At 41.8% G+C, this 20935-nt stretch overlaps 1 protein-coding gene across 1 annotated transcript in view; it reads left to right on the top strand.

Moving 5' to 3' along the window:
- The window catches only part of GAD2 (glutamate decarboxylase 2), a gene marked incomplete at both ends in the record, with an annotated part of 35334 nt that extends 23561 nt beyond the window's left edge, over positions 1–11773 (top strand). Inside the window, 7 exons of the mRNA XM_084281326.1 lie at positions 724–840; positions 1940–2004; positions 5756–5834; positions 7587–7736; positions 9485–9592; positions 10865–10954; positions 11600–11773. Of these exons, the coding sequence (XP_084137452.1) occupies positions 724–840; positions 1940–2004; positions 5756–5834; positions 7587–7736; positions 9485–9592; positions 10865–10954; positions 11600–11773 (783 nt within the window). The remainder of the gene's footprint in view (positions 1–723; positions 841–1939; positions 2005–5755; positions 5835–7586; positions 7737–9484; positions 9593–10864; positions 10955–11599) is intronic.
- Positions 11774–20935: the final 9162 nt, after the last annotated feature.

The following is a 20935-nucleotide window of genomic DNA, read 5'->3' as shown; positions in this document are numbered from 1 at the left end:
AAAAAACAAGGCAAAATTAGAACAACTAATGAACTGAGAATAAAACACTGGTGAGAGTTGCTGTGTACTCAAGACCTTACAGTGCAAAAGCCGGGTCACAGTGTGTACTCGGTGAAGCACAGGATTTAGCAGCGGGAGTCCAAGAGGTGGTCCCTGGGCTCGATGGAGATTACTGTCTCCTCAGAAGAGCTGTTTCCTCACTGTGAGATATGGGTAAGCCCCATATCTCCCCTGCCCAGTGCCCCCAGGAGACACCCCTGGAGGAGATGCTCCCCCTGACAGGACTGGGCCACTGCATGGTTGGACTCTCTCTAGGATAGTTCTAGCACAGTGCTGGGCACAATCCACCAGAGAGGTTTCTTGCACTGTGGTGCCTTGTGGACGAGGCTTTGTTTTTATGTGACACTGCATAGAGCAAACCTTTTTGTTTCAGGCAGGTGGTACAGAGCAGATCTGTTCTTTTGAGCCCTTACCTGTCTCATGCGTCTTAAATAAATGGAGGGTACTGGTTTGGAAGTTTGCTGCCACCTTAAGGTAGAAACTGTAATATCACTGGCATATAAATTAAGAAAAAAAGCTGTAATATAGCAGGTATGTCCTCTAGGAGACACTTGTGGGCTCGTTGTGGAGGCAGCCATCCCAGCAATGCCAGTTCCAGCGGTGCAAGAAGAGTTTGGGCTGCTGCGGTCTGACTTTGCCAAATGCCTCTGTGCTTTCTTGTAGGGATTTGTTCCTTTCCTAGTGAGTGCCACAGCTGGGACAACAGTGTATGGGGCATTCGATCCACTCATAGCTATTGCAGATATCTGCAAGAAATACAAAATCTGGATGCACGTGGATGTAAGTGTCATCTTATGTGGGGTGGGAGAAAATTACAAGGCGTGTTAGCATGAAATTATTAGTTTGTACAAAAAAAAATTTTTTTTTTTTACTTGGTTCCTGTAATTAAGTCTGTTCTCCAAGCACTGACTTCCCGTGTCCCGCTCAGGACAGGGGGACATTATAGGAGCTGTGATTATGCAGTGCTTCTAGCAACTGGGACACTTAAGATGGGTGACCTAGTTTGGGAGCTTTTAGCCTTCAGTTTTATCTCTAAGTATCATTAATACAAGAAATCCATAAGAACTATACCGCACACAGGCTCAGCTTCTGCAGCAGCTGCAAAATAAATGCATAAGAAAAAGGCTGCATTGTTTCTGGAGTAAAGTACCCCAAATTGCTGAACAGATTAATAGAAATGCTAAAAAAAAAAAAAAAAATCAGATTGGCTGCTTTTCTCAGCTTTATCTGGGTTCATGCCAATAAGTCTTTTGGAAGGATCATCTTTCAGCCCTAGAATTGGTTTTGTGTCATTTTTGCAAAACCTTTCTCTAAAGAGGCTTGGCAATTGAATTTCCATAGGGCTGGGTATCTTGCTTTTGGATTACTCTGTCAGCCAAAATCATCCCAATTCAAAGGAAGAATTCACATTTGCTTAAAATACCTCTCAGCCACATGAAGTGTCTGCTTGTCCCACATCTCTTGTGAGCAAAAGCAAATGGGGGGGAGGCACAGAGGTGGGAAATACAATGAAGACTCACCACAGGAGCTGAGATCCCAGTTTGTTTTGTTATTACTTAGACAGTAGAAGGGAGAAAGCAGCTTGCTCAGGAGCAGCTCTGCACATCATTAATTATGGTGTGGGGCAGCCCCATGCGGCAGTGGCATTGGTGAAGGAGGGGGTAGCTAGTGGTACACGCCAACCAGGGGCTGTGAAATGCTGCTTCTGCACTGCTGGAAGAGAATTGTTAGTACAGGGGATGCCCCAGGCTCCATCTGCCTGGACGTTTTGCCACATCAGCAAGGATAAAAGGGCCCCAAAGTGATGTGAACTCACAGCTGTCATCCTGGAGCAAGGCAGAGGTATCTTCCCATTAAGATGATGTATCTTGCCTTCTAGGGAGCGTGGGGCGGCGGGCTGCTGATGTCAAGAAAGCACAAATGGAAGCTAAATGGTGTTGAAAGGTATGATTTATTAACATTAATTAAACACATTTATTAAGTATGTTTTAACGGACTTGTGATTACCATAGCAATGTCTATAAATACAAATAAAAATCAGCCAGTGTTATCTCCAGGATTCAGTTGGAAAAAATTATGCAAACTGTTCTTCCAGTTGAAATAACATTGCTAAGTGCCTTTTGTTCAGTGTTGCAGTGTGGCGGCACTTTGTTTTGCAGTATGAACAGCAGGCATTTCTTTGCATTTTTATTCCTTCCAGCATACAATCTGCAGTCCAGAGTGGTTTCTACAGCATCCTCTGATTCAATATCCAAAATTAATTAGCAATTGAATTTCTCTAAGACATGCACCTTGGAGGGTTTGCATGCTGAGGTCTATGTGTGGATGCACCTGCTTGTTGGACAGGTGCTGTGGCAGTCACCACCCACTGCCCTGCCACTTATGGAGAGAATGCTCCCCACCCAGCTGTACTAACGACATCCCCTCAGTAAATCCTGTCTGTATATCGTGTCTGGATATACACAGTTGTAGTCGTCAGCCCATCAATATTACAGATACACACAGATGAGTGTAAACAATGGCAAAGCAGTTCAGCATCTGGAAAGACTGCGCTTAAACTTACAAACAACTGCCAGAAACTTTTAGTTGATCTCCTTGCCATAGGATGTTAAGATCAAAGAAAAAACATTTAGGAGTTCTGTGAGCCACAACTGTCAGGACTCAGAGTATTTGGAGGAAGTTTGTATATGCTTGTCCTGTTTTACCCTGTTCCCAGGCATCTATTTAGGCCACTTGCTAGAGATGGTATTCTGGGCTAGATGGAGTCCTTCTCACATTTGTGTATTTTCTGAAGCTCATGCTGCTTGAGATTAAATTATTACTCCCTCCTGCCTTTTTTATCTCTAAATCAAATTGCCAATTAAAATTACAATCAACTTCCTCATCCTGTTCCTATTCTCATGTATCTCACATGCAAAATTTGGAAAGCAGCCAGTGGTTCTACAAATTTGATATGCTTTAGTTAAGGCTGCCTCCAGCACTCCAAACTTAACATATTTTTCCCAAAAAGGACATATATCCAAATATCCATCGCATTATCTACCCAGCTGCCTGTGAGGATAGGGTTTGAAAAAAAGTTTGCCTCCAAATTTGCTGACCAAGTTCTGCTGTCATGAGAAGGTCAGGTTGAGTCTATGCTAGAGAATTTTCCAAGCAGTATGCCTTAGATCCTGAACATCACTGGAGTTCCTCCAGTGTTCGGTAAGCACCACCTCCATGTGGCAAGCAAATTAATGAGATTTGTCATTTCCAGTCCTGTTCCCCTGTTTGACGGACACAGCAGCTCACTTCAGTTTGTCCAGATTTCTAATGTGGGCACCTCTAGAAGAGATTTCCTAGATCTGATTTCTATGGGCAGTCCTGTTTCATGGTACAACTCAATCATTACAGGTCTGGATAGATGAGAAGTGGAGTTGTGTTTGGTAGGGGAGGAAGGGACAAGAAGGGACCATTAAATGGAGCACTCTTGCTCTGAGTTTTCCCATCCTTCTGGTAACAGACAGTCCAGAAAAAATACTGTCAAAGGCAGGGGAACTGCAGGGCTATCCTTACGATTCTCTCCAGTCCCTGCACAGCAGATTTCAACAGCACCCTGAAGAATGTGGTGTGCTTCTTGGTGTCTGGTGCAGATAGATCTGGCCACCACCAGGAGATGCACTCTGGTGCTCCCCTCTCAGAGTCTCAGGCAGGGGTTGACAGCTGCATGAGAAAAGCATGCTTGCAGCTGAGTGAGCGCTCCCATATAGGGTCTGGGCATCCTTCCCGGAGCTGCGCCTGGCCAGTGAATGCACCTCAGTCTGTTTTTAATACTGGCCGAGGACCAAATTCTGCCAGTCTTGAATTTCTCCTGTCATCCATTTGGAAACTCTAAAGGAAAACTTTTCTTTTTTCCGCCTGTGATCCACAGTCAAAAAATCACCTAGGTGCTTGGTGTGCAGTTACTTTGGTGAATGCTTTAAAAAAAACATCTGTGGATGCATGTACATGTAGCTTCTTTTCTTCACTGTTTCTCTCAGTCAGCAATTTCTTCAAGCACATACTGATGGCTGAAGACCAGAAAAACTGATGAAAAACAAATGAAAAGTGGGATATTACTATTTAATTTTTTTTTTTTTCTGGATGCAATTGGGATGAATTTGTGACCTTAGGGTAAATTAAATGTTTTAGGCAGATAATTAATATCTGGCTGTTGACAGTACATAATCCCATTGCTCAAGAAAAACTCATACCACTACTGTTACCTAGAAGTCTCTTAAGGAATTTCTGCCTGATTCAGCATAGGCACGGATAAAAATGAAAAAGTATCATATTGAAGGAAATTTGTGGACCTGAATGCATGTTCAGAATTGTTAGCTCTGGTGTTGTAGTCAGATGGCTGACTCTAAGTTGATTAAAAGCTGCCAAATACTTAAAAGCCAAGCCAAGTGGCCAGATGTTGCCTGTGGAAGACTGTTCCCTATCGATTTTTGTATCAGGCACTTGTGTAGTCCATTTAAATAGCAAAGAAGGAAGCACAGAACTGCTGCAGTGTCCAATGTGCATTTTGGAATTGCTTGCTTTGAAGGAGCGAAAGCAATTTGGTAGGAAATGATAAGGACAAGCATGAATCTATAAAACTGTCTCCAAATCCTATGAAGGAAAACATTGCCTGCAAGTGCATCCTGAGTCCTTTAAGCATTTAGATGTCCTTGTTGACTCCTTTATATCAATTTACACCATCAAAACTCAAATCGTTGCACTACACAAAATCACATTCACTGTGCATCCTTGACAGCTTGCCAAATAGGATGCAAATGTATACGTCTATCAGCTAATCATCATATGTAATAATAGTAATTAGCAAATAGCCAGTCAAGCATAACACAAAATTACAACAATAAACAACTGGACAATCTGCCATTCAGCACTTGCCACAGTCCCAAATGTCTCTTCTCCAGCCTGAATTGTGACAGCACCCTGTTTCTTCACAAGATCTGGGCTGACAGCTATTTTTGCAATCTGTGTGTCCTGAGGGCAGGCAGGCACAGGCTCTTCTGTAGAAGGGTGGATCAGTTCTGTGTTTATTACTGTGGTAATTTTGTACCCAGTCCTCCAGTCATGTGAATTACTGCAGCCAACCTAAAATCAAAGAGCTACAAAAACTTACCATCAGCACAGCAACTAGAAAAATCACTTTGGGTCAGGTTTTCCAAGAGAGTTGGAGACTCAGAAGTACTCAGAAGTACGTAAAGAAATTTTCAGAAATATTTGCGTGCATTAATTACTAAAATCTTACTGAAATTGAACTCAGTGAGAGGGAATCTGCTAGTCTGCCAGCTTCCTGTGTTCATCTTTGATCAGCTGTGTGCCTTTAGGAAGTTCATCAGTCAAGTGGGTGTTTTTGAGACCTTTACCTTATGTTTATGAAGTATAAATGACTCCTGAGAAAGTTTAATACTAATTAAATGTAGTGCATAGAGCAATTATCTTGTGATAAGTTGCCAAAATTGTCATCCAAAAACAATCCAGAGCTGGGTCCCTTATGAAGGTATTTCTTTCCCAATCAGCCATGATTTCTTTCAGCTTTGCTTCTTCAGAAAACAAAAAAGAAAAAGGTGCACTTGCTATGTGTTTGTTATTCTGATTATTACTAAATGTCTCCCTGGTTTCACCACAGTTAAATAGTATCTAAGCTTCGTGTGGTTTGCTCTCCCAGGGCCAACTCAGTGACCTGGAACCCGCACAAGATGATGGGCGTCCCACTGCAGTGTTCAGCCTTGCTAGTAAGAGAAGAGGTATGCCCCAAAATACTTGCTTCTCCGGTCCCTTCTGACATTCTCTTTCAGACAGTCCCACATGTTTTCTCCGTATGTGTGTCATATTTAACATTTGCTAATGTGATGAAGGTTATAAAAGAAGCTGAGAAATAGACCTCTACTTGTGCACTCAAAGCTGTGAGTGCAAAAGGGAATTAAAGTAGCTGTCAAACAGAAATGATAGATGCAATTGCAATATCTTTACAGAGTTTTGTGGGCTTTGCTTTCAAAATGTCTATAGTTAACTTGTGGGTGTGTAGCTGTGTAGCCCCACTGGCTTCTGTGTAGCATAAAAGGTGGCTGTAGGCAAAATCTCAACCTCTTAGGATGAACGGTGTGGTATAAATGCAGTACGACAATAATTCCAGAATCTCAGCATCATTACGCTTTCTAGACTTTGATGACAGATATTTCAATCCAGCTCTGATCCACATATCCACTTTGGGGCACATGAAAATAAAGAAGGGAAGACTTAAGGTCTCTTGGAATAAGAAGTAGACATTTCATTCAGTACTAGAACTTGAATTATCCTTCAAGCCTGTAATTTCCATAAAACCATCGGTTACTGGGACAGCTGCTATACAACCACTACTTACTAGACCAGCTATCAAAAAGCTGGTTGCTGTTTTGCTAACAGCTGTACAACAGATTGTATACAAAGTGATTGCACTTAGGAATAGAGAAGCTGACTTTTATTTGCCCTCAGGGTCAGTTCCCTGAAACAAATCCCACCTGATGAAGTCAGTACCATCCTTGACCTCTGGCAAGAACAGATGGCTCAGTTTAAGAGAAAACCAGTTCTCCTCCTCCTCCCCCCACCCTTCATTTTACTGTCTCAGTTTTGAGTTACACATAAAGCTTAGACTTGCTGATAAACAGCCAAGTTTTGTTTCTTATTGGGCTGGAAATTGCAGTTTTAGGCAACAGATATGCAAGGTATATCTTAAACTTGGTTGAGGAGTTCGCAAGAGCCAAAACATGACTCTCTGCTTTTCACTTAAAAAGCTGAAGGAGACCTTATGCTTTCACGGGCCAGGTTCTTCTCCTTGTTGCCTGCTGGCCCTCCCACAAAGCTGACTTTCTGAACTATGTCTTGCAGCCCAGAAATAGCTCTAGCTGGCTGTTTAAAGCCATATGCTCTTTTGCCTGTTCAAAGCTTTCTGTAACACTTAGGCATCTAACCTGAGCTGGGGGCTTCGCAAATATCTTTCTTGGAAAAGAGCTGTGCCTACATAAAAAGAACAAAATCAATGACAGTCAGAATTTTAGACACCAAAGCAACTAGAAAAGTGGTGTGATAATATTTACATTAGTCACCAAATTGGCTTGGTCTGAGTCAACCAGAGGAACGCCTTCCAAGGAAAGGAGGAAAAGGAACCAGATGAAGGAATAAAGAGTGAGATCCAAAAATGAACTTACTCATGATGATGCTAAGAAGCTCAAAGTCCAGGCTTCATTTAAAAAACACCTTGGCTGTGGTAGTGTATTACACATTGGTGAGTCAGGTGCCAGAGTGTCCTGGACACTGAACAAGGTGTGAAAGAATTAGAGCACTGAGCAACTAAGTTTGGCTTTGTCCTTTTTTTGATCTTTCTCTTGCACTTGGACACATATTCCACTGAATTTGGGTGTTTTGTAATTTCTGCTGGGCAGCCACTTGCCCAAAGCAACCCTCAAAAGAGTAGTTGCACTTGGTCTGACAGGAATTTTTTGTGTTTCTGTTTCTATAAGGGGCTGATGCAGAGTTGCAATCAAATGCATGCTTCCTACCTCTTTCAACAAGATAAGCACTATGACCTGTCTTATGACACCGGAGACAAGGCTTTGCAGTGTGGGCGGCATGTTGATGTCTTCAAGCTATGGCTGATGTGGAGAGCAAAGGTAGGACATCCTGCAGTGTACTTGTTTGCATTAAAATAATGCACACCAGGTACTGCTTTCTTTTCCGTGATCATCATTTTAGGAAATACCTGACCTGAATTTCACGTATATAACATGAAAGAAAGAACATTATTATTTTCCTTTTTTTTTATACTTTTAACAATTTAGCTTCAAAGCAGCACACATGATTTTGAAACTTGAACTCCATGGCTTTGTATAGCATTTGCTTTATGTAACTGTAGGAGTCTAACAGCATAAATCATACGCTTAAGAATGTTGTTATATACATTTCTGGAAGTAAAAAGATGTTTTATTTTAATGACATTCAGAAATTAAACGTGGCAAATCAAGACTGGAATACCTAGTTTTATTGCATGAAGTAGGTATAGAGTCATCTTTTGAAGTAGAGGAAAACTCATCGAAATCTGTTCTCTAGGAAATCTGAAAACACCAACCCTAATGATTAATTCATCTGTATTTGTAAAATGTTGCTAAATAAGTTCTTCCATATATTTATTCAATCTATTATGTCAAGTTGCCTCAGGTTTTTTTTTTTCAGAGGAGATGACATCACTGTTTTAATTTTCAGAAAGCCTTAAAGATCCTCATGTGCTTCATTAAAACTCTGAAAACAATTCTGAGACAGACACCAAGCATGGCTGGAGGTGTGGGAGTCTGTAAAGGGGGATGCAATTTTCAGAGGTTGGAATAGCTGTTGTACTAACTGGGGCCCCTACACAGCAGGTGGTTTTAGCCACATGTCCCTCTTTAGCTCCAGGCCTTTCTCCCAGGGCTATGCTAGTTCTACCCTGTTTCGAAATCTCTGTATACAGAGCTTTTAAGTCAGTTCTGCACTGCCAGAACAGATTTAGCAGGGACGTGCCTCCATTATTCAGAGACATTTCTTCTTTTAAACCCCATATTTCCAATGTCTTATACTGCTTTTTCTCATCTCACACTCCACTTGTAATATAAATGTTACAAAATAGGATGTATGTTTCTTAAGTGGTTTATCTATTCCAGCTGTTTGTTCCCCTTCCTCCCTCTTAAAGCTGGATCCTTTGTGGCATCACAGCTGGTGACTGCAGGAACAATTATGATGTCACAGACAGAGGATTATGACTTCTGCCAGAGAAGAAAAAGCAGGATTTGCTGGAGCTCTTCAAAAACACGGCTTCTGACTTGATGTGGCATCAATTAGAATAAAGGGGGAAAAAACACCAGGGAGGCAGGGCAGTATTTGAACAAAATGTGCATTTCCACAGCATCAAGCTGGTCTCTGTTTTTGTGTTTAACTGAAAATAATTATTCTTGGAAAAAAAAACCAGCTCATTACCTCTTGGAGATTAAAGCCCCCTGTTCTAAAAATTGCCCCAGACTCCCCATGCATGGAACTCAGCATCTTCCTGTGGAGACACTCCTCCCTGCCAGCCCAAAATCTTCTCTCCAAAATCTATGGATGAGGCCACCCTTTACCATCAATGTTACCAATATTTTGCTGAGAAACAAGCAGTATCAGGGGCTTATTGTGCATTAGGGGCATCAGTGGCTAGACCTATAGGTGCATGAACTGCACACAGGAAAGCATCCTTCATCTGACAGAATCAGATCCTTAATCTGTCCCACAGACACTTCAGAAAGGACCTGTGCTGGCACTGTGGTGAGTGCTGCGTGGTTCTTTCACTGCTTCTGGTCACAGAACAGAGAGTCATATCATCTTTTTTTTTTTTTTCCTTTTTTCTCTAAAGGGAACCACAGGATTTGAAGCACAAATTGATAAGTGCTTGGAACTTGCAGAATACCTATACAACAAAATAAAGAACAGAGAAGGGTATGAAATGGTGTTTGATGGAAAGGTATGTACTGCAACTGGTTTTTTCTTCCCAGTTGGTCAGCAGCACTTGCCTTAGATACCGGGTTGCTACCAACACTTCAAACCAAAGAGCGCATAGCAAAGAACAGTGTCCCTTGTAACAAAACCTGTTGTGCTGATAACTCTCTTTCTTATGGGATCTAGGGACATGGCAGCTGTGCATAAGTTACCCATTTGTACAGTTTCACCCCACTGAACCTAAACTCTCAGAGCAAAGCAGCACACACACAATTAGAACCAGCTATCAAACAGTAAAAAGAGGCTCTAGTTTCGTAATTCAAGGGTCTGTTAGGAATGTGGATTACATTGCCCCATGTAGCTCTGAAAGATTGTTTGTGCAAAGGGTGTTTATCAGCAGCCTCCAGTGAGCAGTCACAGGGGCCCCACAGGTACCTGGGGTGATCTGTGCGGACTATCCATGTTGTAGTCCCTAAGTACTCCACAGCACAAGGATAAATGTCACCCTTGTGCCTCCAAACAGAGATAACAGACCCATACCCACATGCCACTATGTAATTTATTTCCCACACCTTACACATCATCACTGAATTTGGTCCACTGAATCTCATGACATGTAAAGATACTGACAGCAGTCAGGGCTGCTCTAGCTCATGCGTTTAGCATCTAGCAAAGAGGAATGCGGTGAGGCAGGCAACTGTTGGGAGATTGAAAAAAATACAGAAAATGTCAACTGATTTTGCCTTTCCACTTGGTGCTCCCACATAAGTTGAAGTAGCTAAAGCACTGTGATGGATACATATTAATTCAGGAGCTACCTGAATCAAATGGAGAAGTAATAAATTTCATTAAATGTACAAAAAAATCTTAGACTATCTCATGCACCACCTGTGACTCCTATTTACAGGGCCAGATTTTACATTATGCTGTCATGTAATAACAGTAAATGACATGGTCCTTGCCTCTAAATTATCTGTAATAGACATTTGCCTTATCTGTATTCCCTTCAGCCTCTTGGGGGGACAGCACCTACAAAATCTAGATGCTTCTCAGTAGGGGATAAATATATTTGCACAGCTGGGTGATGTGTTTCTGCATCTGACATCCTGGGAATAAATTGCCTAAAATTATCCTTTCTGCATTAATAATGATGATGACTCTCAGCGGACTACAGTAATGAAAGCCATTGATTGCTGTCACAATATGATGCATGAGAGGGGGAAAGGCATGAGTTTACTTGCAAGTGAGATATTATGAGCATTTCTTGCAGCATAAACCATTATTATTCTGTGTTTAGCCTCAGCACACAAACGTCTGCTTCTGGTATATACCTCCCAGCTTGCGTAGCATGGAAGACAACGAGGAAAGGATGAGCCGCCTTATGAAGGTAAGAAGCGTTCCCCCAGGATGTTGTGCGGTGAACAGTGAAATGTGTACAGGCAGGCAGGCCCCAGAATGAGAATCCAGAGCATGGGGTCAGGTCATTTTGCTATATTCTGGCAAATGACACATCCATCGTCATTTACTGCAGGCTAGCCTGGCACCATCATGCTCTGGTCTCCAGGTTTGGTATTCCTTGGGTTTGCCTCTTCTCTAGAGCGTGTATTCAACTTTGGTTATAGTAAACCACAATTTGTAAACCCAGCAAATGTAATAATTGCTTGGTAATACTATGGCACTCTGGCATATAAAAAGAAGGTGGAAAATGATTGCAACAATTCTTTGAGCATTATGAGCACCAGTTACTGTGTCCAGTTACCTGTCAGCAATACTGAGAAAGTAGAGGGAAAATTCCCCCATGGTTTTAAAAGCTGGGCAAAGAAACCAGATAAACCCAATGCCTTTCCAGTAAGCCATTTACTCTTTAATAGAGGTTAACTTTTTTATCAATATTGGACATTTTCATTTTAATATTTTTTATAGTTCTTCATCCATATAAAAAAAAAAAAAACTCTACTCTTAGTTATAATAATAGTAACAATAACATTATTATTGATAATAATAATCTGCTTTTTGTTTTATGCCATTGCAGGTGGCACCAGTGATAAAAGCCAGGATGATGGAGTATGGGACAACCATGGTGAGCTATCAGCCTCTGGGAGACAAAGTGAACTTCTTCCGGATGGTCATCTCAAACCCAGCAGCAACTCATCAGGACATTGATTTCCTGATTGATGAAATAGAGCGCCTGGGACAAGATTTATAATAGGCGGGTGTGAAAGTCTGTTCCTGGACCTCTAAGTAGACAATTAAGTTGTCACAAACTGTGCGAATGTATTTGTAGTTTGTTCCAAAGTAAATCTATTTCTATATTGTGGCGTTGGAGTAGAGTACAGTTTAAAATCAAGAAACATGGCTCCTTTAAAGTCCTTTCCTGAGTTTTAGAATACCTCTTTAATAATTAGCTGCACAAAAAGCTGCATTGAAACAAATAAGGGAGAACAGAAGATACTTAAAATGTTACCCCAAATTTTAACAGTGACTACTTCAAATGAAAAGCAATCAGACTGAGTGATGCAAAATTTGCCCAAAATGGTGACAAAATCAAATTGAGGGAAGGGGGAGGGGGTAGTGAGAAACAGAGTATACAAGCTGTATGTTTAAAAGTGAAAGTATTTTGCCTTTTTCGTAGTATTAGAAAAGAATTTCTAATTTACCTATAGCAACATTTCAAATGTATTTAAATAGGTATAGTTTTACAAAAGGAAAAATATATATATATGAAAAAAAATCCTATTTTGTAAACTATATATTTTTATTTTATATGGGTTATAAAACTGCAAGGACAGAAGCTGAAAATTAACTAGAATTCTTTTTCTTTTGATGGAGGTGCCTCAAGTATTTATTACTGCTTAGTTTAAACCATAAGCCCACATACATTCTGAAGAGGTACCAATACCTCATTTCTCCATGTCACATGGATTGTGGATCTCCAGGATTGATTACTGAAAAAAACCTCAAGAGTACTGCAGCTCTTAAAACCACTTAATAAGATCAATTACAGTACAACAATAGGATGCTATTATTCCTAATTGCGTTTCCCACTTGGCCTAACTAAGCAGACGCACAATCAATATACAGTGCTAACCAAGACTGAAATAAGGTTGTATTTGGATGGTTTCTTTGTCCTGTGGTGAAAAAGCCTATCCAAAATAGTAATGTGTCTGAATAAATGCTTATGTTGTAACAATTTCCTCTACAAGCAGTGCAGAGCTACACTGAAAATACAAATTGACTGAAATTCTTTCTAAAGAAAGCTACATTAAGAGGGTAAAGACTTGTCACAGATGTACAGGTCTGCAGGACAAGGCCTAAACTAAACGTGGCTATAGTCCAAATGACAGTGATGGAACATAAGTAACAAACTGCTTTGTCAGAGGCTTCTCCCAGTACTGGACTACATCCCTGTTTGCCATGGCTTTTGAAATTGCAGAAAAAAAAATGAGCTTAGTCTACATCTGCCTAGAACAGTCCACACGGAGCTTCACTGGCCTTCACAGGCACAGTTCTTGCAGAATTCATGTGCTGCACCATTCCTTAACGTTAGTGGTGACTGCGAGATGGCAGCTGAAGTTTATCCTCTTTCCCCTTGGCATCTAGAAACATTGGTAGGAATTATGGGGCTTAGGCCTGTCTATTTATAACCCTACTGAAGTTTTGGTTTAACTTAGCCTAAACGGCCAACTTCTGTTTGTAAAGCAATATGGTTTTGCTGGCTCTAAAATACTTGAAGAGAAAATAAGAAGTGCAATGTGGTTTTAATTTAATCTAAAATACGTAAGTGAAGTATTAATGTAATATCATGAGGACATGAAGTAAGAAGGAAATAAATTGTGTCTGTAATTGTGTTGCCTTTATTATATTGATAGTACTGTTTTGTCACCTCAGATTGAGGCTGTGCACTTTAGATTTAAACTGTACAATGTTGCAAATCAACATGTGTTGCTGTATAAGCTTGTACAATATATTATTGATATGTCATTATTTGTGTGGTACTAGTATTTACTCTTGATATTGTAAGAGCTGCATTCACGCCAGTCCCTCTACTGTATCTTTGCTTGGTATTAACCTCTCCTTGTCAGCTTTTAGGCAGACCTCTCACCTCACTTTGGTGGATTTCCATTGCTGCCTACAGTGCATAATGGAGTGAGCTGAGCTATAGAGGAGATGCCAGTTTTGTCAGGAAGGACTTCAATGTGACCTTTGCTGAACATGTCAAAATCACCAGCCTAATCACTGAAATACTGAGTAGAGCAGCAAATTACAGTCTTTCTTTCTGTGAAAAAGGCAAGCAGAGAGCATTAAAAAAAAAATAGTACAGGGACAATAATGAAGGTGTTGAATAGCCTGGTTACATCTTGCATGTGCAATTCTGTTTTAAAGTGCTAAGTGCATACGATGTATTTACTAGCTGTATGTGCCAATCCAAGATTTACATTCGGTGTTCCAGGAGAACCAGCATTTTTTTCCACCTTACTATGTTTATTGCAGCCGGGAAAGAGTGGCATAGCAACCTGTTCTTGTGTTTGACCAAAGTATCTTATATGTGTTGTTGATCTAAATCCAAATAAAAGTGTAAAATGTGACTGTGGGTCTTTTCATTAGCAGCACTGATGGGCACTGTCAGCAGAAAACAGATTTATCACTTGTGCCACTTCGGAGCAAGGCCCCAATAAAGAGAATGTTTAATTGTACTGCTTTTCTGTGTCTCCTTCTGGATTTTTTCATGGCAAGATGCATTCTGTTAATTATCGTAACATAAAAACAATTCCATCACCAGACCCTTTTTGAGGCAATACTTGGCACCAACATACAAGTGTAAATCTGCCATCTGCTATTCCTTTACCTTATCTTTACAAGACGGATTTAGTTGCTTTATTCTCCTCAGACAAGCTCAACAATTTTTTATCTTTTGTTTTGTCTTTTCATTCCATGAGCACTTATCCCCAAATTAACCATAGACTTTAATCATCCTCCAGCACAGTGGAAGTTGTCAGGATGCTTTCCAGGGTGACACAAACTATATGATGGCAACAATTTAAAAGGGCCATGAAATAATAATAAAATAATAATAAAAAAAAAAAAAAAAAAGCAACGGATGCAAAAATTAAGATTTTAGTCTGCATGTCTCCCCAGCCTCATTCTTCCAAAATTCTGTCTGCCCTATTTTCCTTCTCCTCTCTGAAGAGCTTCACAGCCTACAGCAGATGCAGAGAAAGAAAACAAAATGATGCTGTTTAGGAGGTTTTTGTCTAAGATGAGATTTTTGTGTATCATTGCTCTAAATCTGCAGTAGAACTTGCGATTAATGCCTATACCCCGTACTTAGGCAGAGCCCATCGACAGGCTTTGTAAGGAGAAACAGAACTGGAGAAGATTCTGGGCAATTGGGCATCCTCCTTACCCTGATGATGTGTTGGGACAGGGAGCGCGGTTTTCTTATTTTTGCATACTCCCACGTGTCCATGAAGCTTGGGCTTAGCTGCAAACTCTTTGCACCCAGAGCTGCGTGGCATGTCCCTGTGAGATGGGGATGGAGCAGACCTGCCTGTCCCAGCCAAGCACCTACCGGCCACACTGAAGAAAGGCACAATAAAATTGACAATAAAGAGAACCTGAGAACCTGAGTAACAGCTCTCCACAAAGACTGGTTCCTTTTGACTATATGAGAATAAAAGCCATTTGCAGTTTCTCTGCTGTTTACCACAAGGCCCCCAGAAGAGCATTCTGCATGGGGAGAACCATGGATCTAGAAGAAGAGATGACCCATCTCATTGCAGAAGCATACCCTCACGGCAAGCTTGCAGTGGCCATTGGCCATGCTGCTGTGCAACCACACAAAGGTCCCAGGAACCATCACACCCTCAGGTCCTCTGACCACCCCACACTCCACACTCAACCTCCTTCTCTATCATCTCATGCCCCTTTCATCCTTCTCGCCTGTTTCCCACAACATAAATGTATGTGAGCATCTCAACCATCTTCATAACTTGATGGGACCTTTTTTCTTAAAGGTTCTTTTGAAATGCAGCCTGCAAATTCAGTTAAAACTCGTACAACAAGAATGGGTGCCTCGATCCAAGAAGTGGCTATCCTTTCTTTTAGCATGGGATGGTTCTGGTCCAAGCTTACTCCATGAGAAGCACAATATCAGTGAGTGGCCCCACCCTGGAGACAGTCCGCTGTGAAAGGATGGAGAGGAAGAAGAAAGAGCTTTGCAGAGTGTTTTGCAGAGTTTGAGGAGGCCTCAAAACCTACTCTGAGCCAGCCCAATTGACTCACATACATCATAGCACAGTGTGTTCAGTGCTCTTGATGAAGTATTTCATAGTTTACTTCTAAAATTTGGATTTAATAAGTTATGGTTTAGTGAATCATAGATAAACCAGGTTCTGTGAAGCAGAGACTGGCTGAACGAGCAAACCTGATGGTGGTCTCATGCAACTCTGACACAGCTGGCATCTGCTATCTTCTGGAATTTTACTCTGGGTGTCACAATTTCATCCAGAGAGACACTCAGCTCTTTACTGAAGATATCCATTTACTGAAGACAGCCGTTCTTCTATAAATAAATGCTGTATCCATTGTTTGATACAGAGTGCAAAACTGCCGGTTGTCAATAAGATACAGCAGCACATTTTACTGACAATGCCTATGGGCTACAAGGAGCTAGAAAATATATTCACAACCTTCTTTAGGCCCCATTCATGGCCAGCAGAACTTCAGACTGAGCAGTGTGCCTGCATCCAAAAAGCTACATTTCAAATTACTTAAAAGCTGTGGGGCTTTGGGGGGCTTCTTGGTGGTGGTGGTGGTTTGTGGGTGTTTTAGTTGTTTGTTTGTTTGTTTATTCAAGAACTGACACATGATTCAGAAGTCCAAAGCATTTTCTTGGCCCAACGTTTGCCTGGAGAAGCGATGCTAAGTAGCTGGTAGCTACTGGGAAGCTAATGCAGAAACAACAAGGTAGATGTGTTCTCCTGCACCTCCTGCAAACCTTCAGCTCTGGAGCTGTGCTGGTCAGAGCCCCAGAGAAAATGAAGGGCAGATGGAGGCAGAAGCTGTCAGCCCAGCTGGCCTGACACCACAATATGGACCATCCAAGGACATGGTGGATGAGGTGGCTGGGTCTCAAACCTCCATGATCGGGGTTCCTCATTACTGTAAACGGCCTCCAGGAGGGATCTGGAGAGACGCCTTCACCTTCCCTACAGCACACAGTTCTGAGAAAGGCAAGTTTAAATATCAAGTCAGTTGCTTTAAACTCATATTCCAGCATGGTTAAAGAAGAAACAAAGCACATCAGAACCCAAGGGATGGTATATCTTTCATCCAATTTAGCTAGGCTAACTGCCAGTAGAAAATCATCCTAGGTAGAAAGGGAGCCCCATCAAAATCCACAGGACACTGTCCCTAATGTGCTAATTGTCTTAGCCTGATAATCTCTGCACTATCAGCTTTCTACCTGACCAGCCTAACTAAAGGAAGCAATCTAACCATTCAGGGAAAGCCAAGTGCTGCAGCTGGAGGAATTACAGAGCTGGCTCTGCTGTTCACCGGGAAGACAGAACGGCTGCAGGTCACAGCACTCTTCATTACAGCACCGAAGGAGGCAGGTGTATAGATTTTGCAGTGTACTGTGGAGCAAGAAATTGGGTCTGGGATTACAGTCAGAGAAAAGGAGTACGTGCTTCTTTTTGTGTTAGAATAAAAGCCCGTGTACTTTGCTGTTGAAATTCTTGCATTAGAAAGATGGATGGAAAATCTGTAAATTCACAGTGCATGAACAGGGCAAAGGCTGCTTCTCAGGGCACAGAAAAGTCACAAATTAAGCTGGGGGGAACCTCCAGTTGTCCAAATGTTTTGCAATAGCTGTCCCTGTACATGCTCTCACTCTAACTGATGCCTGCTGCCAAGTCTTTCAGATGTGTTCAGGTACTTAACTTCCATGGTAGGAACCCAGGTGGCTTAATCCCAGCCCACTAGACCACTCATTCACAGTCTGTGACCCGTAAACCCACATGGATGATTTCTCAGAGACCCGTGACTAGGAGGAACAAGTTCGTGTACTGCTCTGCAGTATACGACGTTTCTAAAGGGGTCCTCAGTCCACGGAGAGATTTTAGAGGCTCACAAATCAGGAGAACTTGAAAACCACACTACTGTGCAACCTCTCCTTCTAAAATATTTCATTTTGCATCACAAGGAATAGTGCCTGACATCTGGCCTGACCTGGCACTATGATCATACAGTATTTTAAATACGTAACATCCAGAAGATACACTCTGCTCAACAGACATTAAACTAACATGCAAAACAGAGAGCATAAGCCTAGTTTACATTAGTCCTATTGTCTTGATATTGTTTTTATTTTATATAATCCTATACATTTCCATTTTCTTACACTTCTGCATTGCCTGCAGGATGGACTTCTATTTTCCTCCCCGTCCTCCTCTGTCCTGATAATGAAAATGGTTCTGGGACAAAGCACAGATGTTTGGAACTTGATGTAAATGCACTTTTGCTGCTCTGAGGAATTAAAAGGAAATGGCTTGTGTTGTAATAGGTAGCTGCAGAGCACAGCTTTTAAAGACAGCCTATAAAGAGCAATGAGGCAGCGTGGCTGGGGACTGCCAGCAGAGCTCCCCTGGTGAACCCTCCTGTGAGAGGCAAAGCCCACCATGGGAAGCTACTCCACAAGAGCTCCTGCCAAATAGCTTACTCTGCTAAAGCTGATGCAGCTAATTTCCCCATTCAGATGAACCACTGCTGTTTGTGTTACATTGGCACCCAGCTGAAGCCAGAGCCTCGTAGCAGCTGATATTGTACTGCTGGCAGAGGCAGCTGCTCTTAGAATGAGCTCAAGATCAGAAAGCATTGAAAGGATTTGGTACATAAAGCTTGCCTCGGGATTTCATTTCACATGAGGATTTTTCCTTTTCACCAATCTTTCCTTCTCATCAGGAGAGACCATGGAAATAAAATAAGAAGTTTGCAGCCAGTTCTCTCTTTGGATTCATCTTCAAACAAGTTTGACTTTGGCACACAGGGAATGCGGAGCTGCTCCATTCCCTCTCACCAGTGCCTGGATGCATGACAACCACCAAGGTGTCTGACAACACCTCCTGCTGCAGAAAATTCAAAGAAACCAGGACTATGCTTTTGCACAGTGCTTGCACAGAGGATTCCCAGAAACTGGGCCAATAAAGCTGTCTTACCTTGGTAGAATGGGCTATTACTCCTTCCTCCTGCAGTGAACACTGAGGTTCTGCCTGGGAGTAGGACAGATCTAGGCAAGTTATGAATCCCTTGCAATGGATTTGTTTCCACATACATTCCCCATCCCTTATTCTATGGCTATGGTTCTTGAACCATGTTTGGGCAGCTACTCCAGACAAGCCGGCCTATATTCAATTTGGGAGAATGAGAATCAAACCATATTAACAGTGATACTGATGAGAGTTGATGAGGATGTTATTAATACCATGCAGGGTGCCTTCGGTAAGCCCTTAATGTCGGGGACATTTGTGACAATTCTGAACAGAAGCTTCACTAGAAATTTTTAGACTGCAAGATCACTGTTTGGTCATTTTCTATAATAGCTTTGGATACAAATATAATCATTTCCTGCTTGCAGTCTACAGACCCAATAAGCTGCCTCGGGAATTAGAATCCAATAGGCAATGATAAATGACAGGGTTATGAAATATTGCAAGGGTCTCTATCTCACGCTGTCCTTTCACTTTCAATACAAATGAGCTGTGTGACTTCTTCCTACAGAGGTGTTTTCCATGCTTAACTGAAGAGATCTGTCTATTTACATCTCACATTTATTAAAATTTCAGTAGATGTCAGTAACTGAAAGAAACGATCACATTAAAATGAAATACAAAATATGTACTGCTCAAAAGTCTCAGCTGATGCAAACACTTCGCTTAGTGCCTTGTTTGTGCATAATACAGTTCAATTTGTGCTGATTCATTGCCCCCTTTGCCATTTCTCTTAATTCACAGCGTCATGTTTTTATGAGCTAGTGCTGCAGGAAAATCTACAAGCAGAGCATGTATTGTTGGGATGACATTGGCAACCCAAAAGGTATGCATGGATCATCTTACTACTTAGCCATTGCTTCTGAAACAGTCTGCCTTTTATTTACCTCTGTGGCAGACTTTGTCTGCTACAGATGACAATTTGCAATCACTTTTCTCCTTTTCTTCAGCTACTTCTGCTACAGTCATGAATGAGAGAGAAAGAGAATTAATCAAACTCAAAAAACCCTCCAGTGATTGGATCTGATTGTAGATGTCTCAATTGCAATGAAGTTGAAATTACTGGTGTATTATCGTTCTTGAAAGCAATTTTTGTGCAGTAACTCTGGTAGGAATCTCAAATAAATTGTAGCTATTGATCACCAGCTATCATATTTCCCACACAGAGAGTCTGACTCTTTTTTCACATTGTAGGTAACTTTGCTTGCTCTCAGGCGTGTTTTCGGAGAGAACCAGCTAATCCTTTTCAATGGGAAACTGGACACATTTGACAGGAAAGGTCACCACAGAGCCCGATACAAGCAGACAGCATAGCTGATCAAAAAAAAAAAAAAAAAAAAAAAAAAAAAGAAAAAGCAGAAGGGACAACATTTTGGAGCAATGCCATGAGTAGCTCTCTTCTCTATGCTTTTCCTGCTTCCCAGACCAACCAAGATGCTCCCTGTTGTCCTTGTTCTGGGGAGAAGGAACTAATGCTGCCCGAGTATTTCTCACCCCTGAGCAATCTCACCCTCTCACAGGACCTTTGCTCATCACAGCATGAGCCAGGCTCTGCCCTGCAGTGACTGCAGCAGCCCTCTTCCTGCCCAGCAAGGACTCCAGCACTCTGTTTCTCTGTTGTCTCTTGTCCCTTCCTTAGGAAGACAAATGTCATTTGCATCAGGGTTTAGCTCAGTGCCATAAAATAATTGAATGGAAATGACTGTGCTCTTATCTGCCTTGTACAGTAAGTCCCTGTGAGGGGACGATGACCTCTGTTATTCCTTCAGCAGCTATGGCCCTACCTTGAGGTCCTTACTTTCCATGGCGATGCTGTAAGCAGAAGTTTAGAAAAGTCAGGGTGGGTGCTGGTTTCTGGCCACCCATCCCTAGCCTCAATGCCAGGACCATGCATGAGCTGTTGGCTGTTGGCGTCCATCATCCTTTGCTGTGTTACTACGCAGTCATTGCTCTTAGTCACTGAACATGAATAAACTCCGAGTCATATCCCAGGAAGGATTGCCACAGGGAGAGCAACAAAAGCTCCTAGAGGAAGGAGGCAGTCACCCCTCTCATTCAGTGGTTGGGACCTTCAAAAACATGGAGTTTAGAGTCCACTC

Source organism: Netta rufina (assembly GCF_964035555.1).
Source record: "Netta rufina genome assembly, chromosome: 2".
In the NCBI taxonomy this organism is placed as follows: Eukaryota; Metazoa; Chordata; class Aves; order Anseriformes; family Anatidae; genus Netta; species Netta rufina.
Note: the sequence above shows the minus strand (reverse complement) of the source record. Positions and strands in the feature narration are given on the sequence as shown.